Source organism: Manis pentadactyla, chromosome 9, assembly GCF_030020395.1.
Source record: "Manis pentadactyla isolate mManPen7 chromosome 9, mManPen7.hap1, whole genome shotgun sequence".
Taxonomy (NCBI): Eukaryota; Metazoa; Chordata; class Mammalia; order Pholidota; family Manidae; genus Manis; species Manis pentadactyla.
Window position 1 is genome coordinate 71,410,674 of NC_080027.1, and position 14,271 is coordinate 71,424,944.

The 14,271-nt window shown below is 37.5% G+C and overlaps 1 protein-coding gene across 1 annotated transcript in view; it reads right to left on the reverse strand.

The window, feature by feature from the left end:
• The window catches only part of DCDC1 (doublecortin domain containing 1), a 427,548-nt gene that overhangs the window by 22,835 nt on the left and 390,442 nt on the right, over window positions 1-14,271 (reverse strand). Inside the window, exons 30-32 of the mRNA XM_036891914.2 lie at window positions 11,676-11,843; window positions 2,093-2,278; window positions 511-714 (exon numbers count right to left, since the gene is read on the reverse strand). Coding sequence (XP_036747809.2) covers window positions 511-714; window positions 2,093-2,278; window positions 11,676-11,843 — 558 coding nt within the window. The remainder of the gene's footprint in view (window positions 1-510; window positions 715-2,092; window positions 2,279-11,675; window positions 11,844-14,271) is intronic.

Here is a 14,271-nt window from a genome sequence, read left to right on the forward strand (position 1 = left end):
CTTTGGGGCTCTCTTCAAATCCTGCCACTAAAGGTACAGCCTCTAAGACAGAAATCACACATTCCCTCCTAGCACAATTCCTGCTTCTCTAATTTGAAAATGAAATGAAATGCTCTATCAACAAATAAGTGCTCAGAATCTCTTAGACTATTCAGGTGACATAGACCTTGAAGTTGGAATACAAAGGAAGGTGAAAAAAGGCATTCTGTCTCTCGTAGGAATGAAGAAAATCTGGTAACTTTGTTTTCCCCATATTTATATATCTTTGCTCTTTAGCCAATCTGAAAAACATATTCTGGTGTCTCATTTTTCTAAGTCTGTATCCAAAAAAATATAATCAAGAAAAATATTTTTATAAAAAAAAACAGAGATCTTGATCTCATCAGCCTAAATCATTGAAATCGGCCATAGACATTTATCACTCAGTCCCACTGTTTTTTTCTTGTCAGAAGCATCACCATTATCATTACCTCTGAGGAGGCAAGAAGCATTTAAGTGATAGCCACTTACCATGGGGAATGTTCCAGCCACAATTAACTTTCCATTTTGATATCCGTCTCCATTTTTGTATGCAATTATTTTCACTGCCTTCTGGTGCATAGCCGCCACATCACTATGAGATACAACTTGGGTGCAGGTCTTCATCCGTAAAGATAATAGACGTTCTTCATAATAACTTAGAGTTTTTTCAGCCTCGTAGGAAGATAAATCAACCTGATTAAAAAAAAAAAATCACAGGTCTACTAAAGCTTTTTTCTTTTCTTTTCGTTATTTTGGGACACTTTGGCCCCCTAAATTAATAAATATTTGCATGTATATGTGCATGGCACCTACATTTTGAAATGCTCACTTCACATGCTATGGGTATTAGATGCTATAATGGGAAGGACACTGAGTCACAACCCGGTTCTCTTCCCAGCCCTGTCACTGACTCTCTAGGAGGTTGAAGGTCTCTGGCTTGTGTTTCTGACCTTCTCCTGCGACAGGAGATGGGGAAGAAGAATGCCAAGATCAGAGGAGCCCCGGATTGAAGTAGAGGACACTGGCACTACAAATGTTCTCTTAATCTTTAAGAGGCTGCTGCTCTGTGGTGGCAGATGCTGAAAACTGAGGAGGTGAATGAGGTGGTGGTAACGCCTGGTACTGAGGGGGGTGAATACTACACATCACCGTTCCTTTTCCATTCCCACTCAGGACGCTGCCCTGAGGGAAAAGCTCGATCTGAGATTCTGTAACATTGGGGATTGTTCCCAGTCAGCTCACCACTACCTCTTTAGCACCACCCTACTGCCACCAAAGCAAAGCCAAATGTCTTCAGACTTCCCCAGCGGCCTGATTTCCTTCCTCCGTCAGAGTCACTGTTTCAGTTGGGTGGGTGACTGTTTCTACCAACCCCACCATCTATGCCCTGCTATGTGATCAGGTTTAGGGGAGAGAAAAGAGTGACCTGGCAATGGGGTGGGCCTGCCCTGAAAGGCGCACCAGGTGGGAAGGTTTCCACCACTTGGGAGTAGCTCCATTTTATACAAGTGTGTAAGCTGCCCTGAGCACCTCTCATTCTGAACTTGAAGGAAAGGATGTTTTTTAATGATGCCATTTTAAATTAAGATCACAGGAAAGCAGCAGAGATTTTTTTCTCCATGAGCTATTAATAGTATTAGACATGGATGTGTGAATTCAGGCACCCAACCCGAGCGGTCATTAACAACATGTCAAATCCCCCCGGTGTTCCATACTAGTAAAAAGGCGTTTACCCTGCGGATATGGGCAAAAAACTGCTCCGCTAAATAAAGATTTGCAGTTACTTCCTTATCTAAAAGCAACACAGAGAGCAGTGAAAGGTGTCAGTAGATGATTAAAGCCGCAGAGGTGCCCAATTAACTTCAAAGAGTGTATCGAACTATTAATAGACAATGTATTTTAAATTAAAATGGGGAAAAGGAAATCGAAGTAGGTGGAATGGTAAAGGTGCATCAGAGGAAGATGAATTGGATGAGTGGAGATGAACTTGAGTGCAAGGCAGATAATGAACGCATCAAAGTTTCCGAAGTGATGCTACACATGTATTAGCAGAGCTCAGCTCATTACGCACCTTGGCCACGTTTATGACCTTGAAAGGCCCTTGTGAGAAAGGTTTCTGGATCTTGGAGCCTGAGGCACAGAGGAATGGCAGTCCTGGAAGCAATTGTTTCAGCCTCTTCTCTGCTCTCATGGATTGTCCGCATGCCAAGCAGAGCATTGTTTTTGTGTTTCCAGTGGGTGAGAGATAGTAGTATCCCTAAAAAGATGGACAAAAATGTTTGATGTAGGCACATCTGAATTATGAGAGCATTTTTGTAGAACACTTTACAATGCAAATAAATCACTTTTATAATCCTCAAAAGCTAAATTCAAAGTCTCAACAGGAATGCATTATTTTGCTCCCTAATAATTATACATGAAAAAAATTTCCAAACTCTGTTGACTGAAAAAGTCTAGAGACAATGACAATTCAACACTTTTTTTTGAGGCAAGATGCTTTGCTGAACTGTTTTTAATTTTAACCAGGGTCTCAAACACCAGGAATGAGTTCAAGTTAAATTTCACAGGAGAATAAATTTAACTTACATCCAGAATTAGGGTTTCCTGGAGGAATGGCCAGGTCCAGATCCGAGGCAAGAAAAATACACAATATGCAAGGGATGTCTTGTGATGTCCAGAAAGAAAAGAAACCATTCAAAAGTAAAAGAAGCATGTCAGAAAGACCCAGGAACCAACGTGAAGGAAGCTCCGCTGGCTCAAAGTGGGACGATTTGGGAGCAACAGCAAGAATGACAACTGAAATACCCTGAATATGTTTGAATATGAAAAATGCCACGGATTCATAAGGACAATAAAAATGTAAGTAGAAATGAAACAACAAAAACCCAACAAAAAAATAAAAACAAACCCACAACTTAGAGAAGTCCACTGGAAGTAAAATGGCTCCAATTTATAACTTTGAAAATTGGCCATTAGGAAGTGTGGCAAAGTTTTGGAGAAGATGGCCATGATAACACTGCCCCATCTTGTCGGCATGCCCTTCTGAAATATGACTTTGCTGCTTCTCTCCAGTCAAGAAATAGAACTGCGTTCTCCTTTTCTCCTTTCCCTGAATCTGAGCAAGGCCATGTGGCTTGCTCTGGCCAACGTAGCATTAGTAAATGGGAGGCAGCCAGAGGCGGAGAAATTGCTGCACATCGGAGCTTGTTCTCTTGTGGCTGCAACTAGAACAGAGTCAGCAATGTGAGCCATCCTGACCTAGCGTGCTCGAGAGGCCTGGAGGAGAACGAAGGCCTCCAGCTAATACCCACAGTCCCCACAGAACCGGACCAGCCACCTGCCGATGTACCACCAGAGACTACAGCCACATTAGTGATCCCAGGCAAAATCAGCAGAACTGCCACATTTGAGCCCAGCCCAAATTGCTGACCCACAGAGCAAAAAAAAAACGGTGGTTGTTTTAAGCCACTAAGTTTTCAGGCGGTTTGTTATACCATAGCAGATAAGTGAGATAGAAAGATTTAAGAATTTAATTTATTCTACCATCCTTTAAGAACCATATTGTTGGGTAATCAAATACCTAGTTGAAGAGGTTGAACCTAGTTGAAGTTCTTCCTTACATTAAAAGTTCAGCTAATAAATGTGGGGGAAGACAATAGAATTAGACAAAATTGACCCTTTTGAAACTCTTAATAAATTAATTGATTTAGGTGAAGATCATCAAACTGTAACACTAGATAAAAAGTAATTGGGAAAATTGCTAAGTGTGGGATTAGATTGTAATCCCCTGAGCCCACTGATACCTGGTCACTAAAAACAGACAATCCAGACACTGTATGCCCGTGTAAGTGATAAATATGAAATAAACAGTAAACCCTATGAAGATTCTGGTAAAAAAAAGAAAAGGCTGAACATAAATCTACAACTCTAGAGCCAACTTCTTTTTTACAGAAATTATGGAGGCTAGAGAAACAAATTAAAGGATGTCATAGGAAGTAAATAGACAAATCCAAATAAGAGGCTTTCTACAGGAAAATTTCAGATTCTGCAACTAGATGTCACATAGGAAACTTGTTTGAATCCTGACTTCAGCCAACCAACCATAAGAAAAATCTTTTAGGAGAAACTGGAAATTTTATTAAGAAACAGGGTGTTAGATGGTCAAAGAATTACTATAAACATTTAGAACAAATAATTGTTGAAAACTGTGAAGTTTTCTTTTGACTAACATAAATAAAAGAATACTTTGATTATATGGTTCAAAGAAAGGTATCAGTTTCATAATCACTAAGACATCAACTCTAGGAGTTCTTTCTTTACTTTTTTATTATAAAATATTTTAATCACATACAAAAATAGTACAACATAATGAACCCATGTACCCATACTCAACTTCCACAATTATCTCTATCTTAAAGAAAGTTAACAGAAAGGAATCTAAATTTTGTTTAGAGTTGCTAAAAGGCAACCAAGTTTTAAAATCCTATAGGAAAAATATCCAAAAAGTCATGAGATGGTCACTAAATAAAATTAGCTAATAATTGAATTAGTGTTGACCAGGAAATTGAGGAGCTGACTGGTGGTGAAGAATGCTATGGTTGGTGCTAAAAAGTGCAAGTTATTGATAAAGCCATTGAAATTGGCAACTGCATTCAAGTTAAACAAATAACCTTAGAAGGCCATCTGAGTCTTTAAGAACTCATTTTGCAAAAAGAGCCATTTTACACTGCATAGGAGTCAGGTTGCATCTTCTATGCCATGTTCTTTTGAAAAAAATGTTTTTAACTTATTTTTTTATTGATGTATATACAGTTGAAATGCAATATTATATTGGTTTCAAGTATACAACATAGTGATTCAACAGTTATCTGCATTATTAAATCCTCACCACAATGTAGTTACTATTTGTCAACACAGGAAGATATTGCAGAACCACTGACTGTATTCTCTATCCTGTACTTTCACCCCATGACTAATTTATATCTCTTATACTAGGAAGGAAAATGACAGGAAAGCAGATGGTTTTCAAGAATTATTTTGAAGAAAATAAGTTGCATGTATGATTTTAACATTAGTTCAGATGAAAGCCAACGTGCCAACCATCTGATGCATGGCACTGTGCCCAGCATACTGATGGTCCTACCTTGGTTAAATGGGGGTTCTGTCCAGGGTGTTTAAGGAAAAACATGTGAAAGAGTTTAAAAAGTATTTCTAACAAAAGGATCTAGTAGAAAACTCTGGTATTTGAAGTGTTCATCTTTTCTTAAGCAGACTCCAAGATGCCCACTGAGCCCTCAGCCCATGGGCCAGTTTCACTGTCCATTTCACATCACACCAATAATGCCACCACTCTGTTAACTCAGCTTAGATTCTATGAACTGTCATTATAATTACTCTCCTTTCTTTTCCCACCAACTCTACAGTTCCACCTTCCCTGTCTCTTTTGATAAAATCATGAGTTTTAACTCACTGGAAAACTTTAATCATATACAAAAGTATGATGAGCCCCCATCTATCCTTCATCTAGCTTCAACAATTAATAACAATTATTGGTCTTTTGCATCTATATCCACACCACTTCTCTTCTTACCCTGGATTACTTTGAAGCAAATCCCAGATGCATCGTTTCATTCTCAAATATTTCAGTATATCTCTCTAAAAGATAAATGCTCTTTTATCATACCTATAACCTTACATCTAAAATTAATAATACCTTGATATAATCAAATATGCAGTCATTATTCACATTTCTACAACTTTCTCCCTTTCTTACAATTGAGACAGAATCAAAATAAGGTCAATACGTAATTGGTTCATATACCTGTTAAATTTCTTTTAACCTCCATGTTCCTCCTATTATCTCTTTCTATCATTTCATTTATTGTAATTTATTTGTTGTATATTTTCAGTTAGGATTTTGATAACTACATGGACTTTGTCTTTTAAGTGCTCCTCAATCTCCTGTATTTCCAGTAAGTCGTAAGTTATAATGAAGGACTTGATTAAGCTCCAGTTAGATTTTTCAGGGCAAGAGCACTTCATAAGTTGTCCTATGTACTCCCATTAAGGGGTATATGTTATCTATTGTGTCTCTTTTTGTAATGATCATAGCTACAATGGTCATTATCTAGATCTATTAATTTTTTAAAGTTCACACCACAGTGATATTTCAATTTTTTCATACCTTATTCATTTATTACCTGGGATAATACTAAAAAGCAAGACTTCTCCTTATCATATTTTGTTATCCTGAGGTAGAGTTCATAAAGGAAAAAAGAAATACTTGATTCCTTATCTCCCAATTGTCAAAGTAACTAATGAGTTCCCTTGCATCATCCAATTATGATCAATAAGTTATTGCTATTTGATATCAGTATATATGTACATATTTGAATATATCAGATGTATGTCAATCCACTTGATTCATTATTCTTAGTGATGTATAAATTATTTCATTTTTGGGTTGGGGTCTTTTCAAGCTGACTTGATTACTTTTAAGGTGACTATAGTATTCTTTGACAGAATATTTGCTAACTAGTATGAACTCACAGACAAAGGAGAAAAGGTCAAGGGAAGTAACATAGTTAAAACCAAAGACATGCAAAATGGTAATGGTACCTTTAGACAACCATAAATCATTCAGTAGAGCTAGAAAACAACAGGTGAAGGAGAAGAGGTAGCAATTTAGAGATGTGCGAGCAACAGAGTAAGGAAGGTCTTGGAGGGTCTTAAAGTGTGCATTAGGTGATTTCAATTTTATGTAATTTTCTAATCATTAAGTATGGCAAGATGGCTTGACCCAGTGGCTCATAAGTATCTCAGGTATTTATAAAGTATGGTACAAGTAGTAATTATTTGGGCAGGATGGCCATTTTGACGATATTAATTCTTCCTAGCCATGAGCATGGGATGCATTTCCATCTGTTAGTGTCCCCTTTAATTTCTTTTAAGAGTGACTTGTAGTTTTCAGAATATAAGTCTTTCACTTCTTTGGTTAGGTTTATTCCTAGGTATTTTTTTTTTTTGGATGCAATTGTGAATGGAGTTGTTTTCCTGATTTCTCTTTCTGTTGGTTCATTGTTGGTATATAGGAAAGCCACAGATTTCTGTGTGTTGATTTTGTATCCTGCAACTTTGCTGTATTCCGATATCAGTTCTAGTAGTTTTGGGGTGGAGTCTTTAGGGTTTTTTATGTACAGTATCATGTCATCTGCAAATAGTGACAGTTTAACTTCTTCTTTGCCAATCTGGATTCCTTGTATTTTTTTGTTTTGTCTGATTGCCGTGGCTAGGACCTCCAGTACTATGTTAAATAACAGTGGGGAGAGTGGGCATCCCTGTCTAGTCCTCGATCTCAGAGGAAATGCTTTCAGCTTCTCGCTGTTCAATATAATGTTGGCTGTGGGTTTTTCATAGATGGCCTTTATTATGTTGAGGTACTTGCCCTCTATTCCCATTTTGCTGAGAGTTTTTATCATGAATGGATGTTGAACTTTGTCAAATGCTTTTTTAGCATCTATGGAAATGATCATGTGGTTTTTGTCTTTCTTTTTGTTGATGTGGTGGATGATATTGATGGACTTTCGAATGTTGTGCCATCCTTGCATCCCTGGGATGAATCCCACTTGGTCATGGTGTACGATGGTTTTGATGTATTTTTGAATTCGGTTTGCTAAAATTTTGTTGAGTATTTTTGCGTCTACGTTCATCAGGGATATTGGTCTGTAGTTTTCTTTTTTGGTGGTGTCTTTGCCTGGTTTTGGTATTAGGGTGATGTTAGCTTCATAGAATGAGTTTGGGAGTATCCCCTCCTCTTCTATTTCTTGGAAAACTTTAAGGAGAATGGGTATTATGTCTTCCCTGTATGTCTGATAAAATTCTGAGGTAAATCCATCTGGCCCGGGGGTTTTGTTCTTTGGTAGTTTTTTGATTACCGCTTCAATTTCGTTGCTGGTAATTGGTCTGTTTAGATTTTCTGTTTCTTTTTGGGTCAGTCTTGGAAGGTTGTATTTTTCTAGGAAGTTGTCCATTTCTCCTAGGTTTCCCAGCTTGTTAGCATATAGGTTTTCATAGTAGTCTCTAATAATTCTTTGTATTTCTGCGGGGTCCGTCGTGATTTTTCCTTTCTCGTTTCTGATACTGTTGATTTGTGTTGACTCTCTTTTCCTCTTAATAAGTCTGGCTAGAGGCTTGTCTATTTTGTTTATTTTCTTGAAGAACCAGATCTTGGTTTCATTGATTTTTGCTATTGTTTTATTCTTCTCAATTTTATTTATTTCTTCTCTGATCTTTATTATGTCCCTCCTTCTGCTGACCTTAGGCCTCATTTGTTCTTCTTTTTCCAATTTCGATAGTTGTGACATTAGACCGTTCATTTGGGATTGCTCTTCCTTTTTTAAATATGCTTGGATTGCTATATACTTTCCTCTTAAGACTGCTTTTGCTGTGTCCCACAGAAGTTGGGGCTTAGTGTTGTTCTTGTCATTTGTTTCCATATATTGCTGGATCTCCATTTTGATTTGGTCATTGATTCATTGATTATTTAGGAGCGTGTTGTTTAGCCTCCATGTGTTTGTGAGCCTTTTTGCTTTCTTTGAACAGTTTATTTCTAGTTTTATGCCTTTGTGGTCTGAAAAGTTGGTTGGTAGGGTTTCAATCTTTTGGAATTTACTGAGGCTCTCTTTGTGTCCTAGTATGTGGTCTATTCTGGAGAATGTTCAATGTGCACTTGAGAAGAATGTATATCCTGTTGCTTTTGGATGTAGAGTTCTGTAGATGTCTATTAGGTCCATCTGTTCTAGTGTGTTGTTCAGTGCCTCTGTGTCCTTACTTATTTTCTGTCTGGTGGATCTGTCCTTTGGAGTGAGTGGTGTGTTGAAGTCTCCTAGAATGAAAGCATTGCAGTCTATTTCCTCCTTTAGTTCTATTAATATTTGTTTCAGGTATGTTGGTGCTCCTGTATTGGGTGCATATATATTTATAATGGTTATATCCTCTTGATGGACTGAGCCCTTTATCATTATGTAATGTCCTTCTTTGTCTTTTGTTACTTTCTTTATTTTGAAGTCTGTTTTGTCTGATACCAAAATTGCAACACCTGCTTTCTTCTCTCTGTTGTTTGCTTGAAATATCTTTTTCCATCCCTTGACTTTAAGTCTGTGCGCGTCTTTGGGTTTGAGATGAGTCTCTTGTAAGCAGCATATGGATGGATCTTGCTTTTTTATCCATTCTATTACTCTGTGTCTTTTGATTGGTGCATTCAGTCCATTTACATTTAGGGTGATTATTGAAAGGTATGAATTTATTGCCATTGCAGGCTTTAAGTTTGTGGTTACCAAAGGTTTAGGGTTAGCTTCTTTACTATCTTACTGTCTAACTTAACTCGCTTGTTGAGCTATTATAAACACAGTCTGATGATTCTTTATTTCTCTCCCTTCTTATTCCTCCTCCTCCCTTCTTCATATGTTGGGTGTTTTGTTGTGTGCTCTTTTTAGGAGTGCTCCCATCTAGAGCAGTCCCTGTAGGATGCCCTGTAGAGGTGGTTTGTGGGAGGCAAATTCCCTCAACTTTTGCTTGTCTGGGTATTGTTTAATCCCTCCTTCATATTTAAATGATATTCGTGCTGGATACAGTAGTCTTGGTTCGAGGCCCTTCTGTTTCATTGCATTAAGTATATCATGCCATTCTCTTCTGGCCTGTAGGGTTTCTGTTGAGAAGTCTGATGATAGCCTGATGGGTTTTCCTTTGTAGGTAACCTTTTTTTTCTCTCTGGCTGCCTGTAATACTTTGTCCTTGTCTTTGATCTTTGCCATTTTAATTATTATGTGTCTTGGTGTTGCCCTCCTTGGATCCCTTGTCATGGGAGTTCTGTGTACCTCTGTGGTCTGAGAGGCCATTTCTTCCCCTAGTTTGGGGAAATTTTCAGCAATTATTTCTTCAAAGACATTTTCTATCCCCTTTTCTCTCTCTACTTCTTCTGGAATACCTATGATTCTTATATTGTTCCTTTTTGATTGGTCACTCAGCTCTCTTAAAATTCTTTCAGTCCTGGAGATCCTTTTATCTCTCTCTGCATCAGCTTCTCTGCGTTCCTGTTCTCTGTTTTCTAGTCCATTAATGGTCTCTTGCATCTCGTCCATTCTGTTTTGAAGTCCTTCCAGAGCTTGTTTTATTTCTGAATTCTCCTTCCTTAGTTCTTGCATATTTCTCTGCAAGTCCATCAGCATGGTTATGACTTTTGTTTTGAATTCTTTTTCAGGAAGACTGGCTAAATCTATCTCCCCAGATTCCTTCTCAGGGGAAGATGTAGCAGATGCCGAAGCTGTCTGGGTTAGTCTTGTCAGGATCATATTTTTTTGCCTTTTCATGTTGACAGGTGCTATTGACTGTCAGCTGGGAGGGCCAAAATTTTCACTTGCTACTGGCCTTTCTTTACTGGGACAACTGCGACCCCTAGTGGCTTGTGTTGGGTAATTGCGTGTAGAGTGGGTCTTTGTGTCTTGCCTGGCCGGAAGGGAGGAATTTCCCTTTCTGTGGGCGGAATTTGTCTCAGGCTGCTTCTCTGCTTTCGCAGCGCCCCGTGGGGTAATGGATGGGGGGGCTGCTTGACTGTTTGCCTCCGTGAGGGGTCTCAGAGCTGTTGCCCAGGGGGTTAGTGCACCCGGTTTTCCCTGTAATTTCCAGCTGCTGTACTGTGACCTGGGCTGTTTCCGTCAAGCTGTTAAGTCCCTGTCCCTTTAAGACTTTCAAAATGTCCCCGCTTTTCTTTGTCACAGGGGCATCAGCTTCGGCACCCGCTCAGAGGTCTTACTCCCTGTTCCCCCAGTATCCAGGGCCCCCTGGGCACGTACTGTGTCTGCGCTCTGGCCCGGATGGCTGAGGCTGGGTGTTTGGCAGTCCTGGACTCCGTCTCCCTCCCGCTCTGCCTATTGTTCTCCCGCCGGGAGCTGGGGGGAGGTGCGCTCGGGTCCCGCCGGGCCGGGGCTTGTATCTTACCCCTTTCACCAGTCGCTGGGTTCTTGCTGGTGTAGCTGCAGTCTGGCCACTGTCCTGCGTCTTCTGGTCTCTCTTTTAGGGCTAGTTGTGTTTGTTGTATTTTCAAAAGTATATATGTTTTTGGGAGGAGATTCCCTCTGTCCTACTCACGCTGCCATGTTGGCTCCGCCCTCCCCAGATGATCTAGTAATTCTTACTAATAAAAATTATAGGACCAAACTTGAGAAATCTTTTACTTTAGAAATTAGAGTATATTCACTCTTAGCTCTATGCTTAATACAATGTAATATAGTTGAAGTCACCTACAGTCATTTGCATTTTAGTATGCTTTCTGGAGTGGACTGACATTTAGTATGGCAGGCACACCTGTGGGTGTGTAGTGTGATTATCCTATCTCATGTGTGTTCTGGGGAACTGATGATGAACCACAGGTGGTGCTGGATGATAGGGAGCCATTGAAACAACATAAGCAGAGGGTAACATCATTGTTTCTTCTTTTGTTCCTAACCAGAATTACAGAATCTAAGTGATTTCATTCACAAATCCGTGTTCAGTTTGTATGAACATGAAGTTTTCTAGTAACATTTTTTTCTTGCTTTATTAAATTAACCCATTTCCCACTATTTTGCTTTTACCCTCAGTAGGAAGGAAACACTTACTGGTTGATCAATGTTTTCTTTAATCACAGAAGATGTACAAATACCAGCATAATTTGCTGCTGTGATTTCCTTATCTAGGGTAGTACTATGAAAGGCCATAAAAGCTTTCATATTCTCCATGTAATTCCACTTTTGATTGGAAGCCCCATTGTTATATGGCTTATATTTCTGGAAAAAAGAGATAAAATATGGATTCAAATAGACAAGAGAGTTGATTATTTGGTGATAGCAGTCATAACTTTTACTGCATCAATTCTGAAAGCACAGCTAATTATAAATCCACTATGCAGCAATAATTACTACTGATATTTGATGATCATATATGCAATATTTTTTATATTTATATTATGCATTCTTTGATTTACAAAAATGGAATCATGAAACATAATTTGGTAACTGCATTTTTTTTAACTTAACAATATTCCATGAACCTTTTCCTAACTTTTTTGAAGGATATATACTATTTGACCTTAGGGATATTTTATTTTACCAATCCTCAATATTTAGACATGTAGATTGTTGCTCAAATTTTCCTTATTATAAGCAGAATGGCAATGAAAAATCATACAACTGAATCTTTATACAGATCCTTGATATTTCCTCAAGTAGAATTGCTGATAAAATAATATGATCATTTAAAAATATGTCATATCAAACTTTATCATATCAAAATGTTTTCTAGAAAGGTTATTCTAGTTTACACTTGCAACAATAGTATATGAAATGGCCTGTTTTACTCACATTCTTGCCAAAACATCATCAATTTAATAAATGAAAAATCATAGCTTGTTGATATTTTAAATTACATTTCACTGGCTACCAGGAAGGTTTTATTTTTAAATGTGAGTACACTCAGTTTTATATGTAATAGAAAGAGCTTATTTTTCTAATTATAAAACTTGGCTCAAGTATAAATAAAGAAATGAGTGGTTTCAATTTAAGAGAATTTAAACTAGTAGATTAGTTCCAACTAAACATCATGACACCTCAAGGAACTTTATAATGAATAACACTTACTTTACAAAGAGAGATTGAGAGTAAAGAGAAAAATAAATGAGTCTTAAAAATTGATTTAATAGGTCAGACAATATAGCATCCCTTCAAGGTATGGAAAACAAAGACTGTATTTTAAGAAACAGGGGGTGTGTCTAGTAACATTAACCTAACATGCCTCATTTTTATTATTTTACTTGAACTTTAATATTTTCTCACAAATGAATTGCTTCAAGAAATAAAATGAAACACCAGTAAAGAAAAAAATCTTGAAAGGTACTACAAATTACCTTGGGATCAAGCTCATTTCTTATAAAATGGAAACCTTAGGGGAAAACATCCATATCTATAATTTTTTTTTGAAACTGATTAAGGTACTAAATTTGCATCTGCATGAGGTTTTAATTTCACTGTGATCTGTGACAAAGAGGCACCTGACAGGGAAAAATGTGATGTTATATATACTATGTCTCTTAGAATAAATTTTAAGTCTATATTTATAATAAGGATAGAAGACTTAAGTAAGCTTTGTTATTTGTCCAGAGTGCTATATCCCAATTTTGGAGTTAGGACCTACAAAATGGATCACCCTATTGCTATTAATAACATGAAATAAAAAAAGGTTTTTTGGAGACAATATATTCTGTTCAACAGAAAGATGGTAAATAATGTGGAGGATACAGAAAGTAAATGCAGAGCAGGGACGTTCCTGAATGTTCTCTCCTCCTAACAAGGAAGTACACATATCCACCTAGCAGTGTCTTTGGTTACAAGTGAGGATGATAAAAATGGAAACAGAATTCTGTAGGTCTTTACCCAAAACTCAGATGAGGACAGACTTCTCTGGAGTTTTCCAAAAATTATTTTGCTGCTATTTTGAACATTTTCAAAAGTATGTTAAAAGTGTATTTCACAAATGGAAAAAAAAGGTGTGGTACATATACACAATGAAATATTACTCAGCCATAAAAAAGAAGGAAATCTTGCCATTTGCAACAACATGGATGGTCCTAAAGGATATCATACCAAATGAAATAAGCCAGGCAGAGAAAGTACCTTATGATTTCACTTATATGTGCAATTTGAAACAAACAAACCAAAAAAGAAATAGACCCACAAATACAGATAATAGACTGTTGGTTACCATAGGGAAGGAGGTGGGGAGATGGATGAGGGGGATAAAGAAGTACAAACTTCAAACTGTAAAATAAGGTAGCCATAGGAATGGAACTGCCACACAGTGAATATAACCAGTTATATTGTAGTACTTGGCATGATAATGGGGTAACTACACTTACCATGGCAAGCATCTATAATGTATATAATTATTGAGTCACTATGTTGTGCATGTGAAGCCAGTATAATATTGTAAATCAACTTTATTCCAATGTTTTAAAAGTGTATTTCTAATGAGTCTTTTAACAGAATTAACATTAATGAACTCACATCCTACAGAAAGAATCCCCTGACCGTGCTGTTTACTCCAGTTGCCAGGTAAGGAGGAACTTAAATTTGTCCCAATCATTGAAATTAAAATATGTGCATCTAACAGCTATTCACCTGATTGAACCCACCACTGAGATTGTATGAATGCTATTAAGAT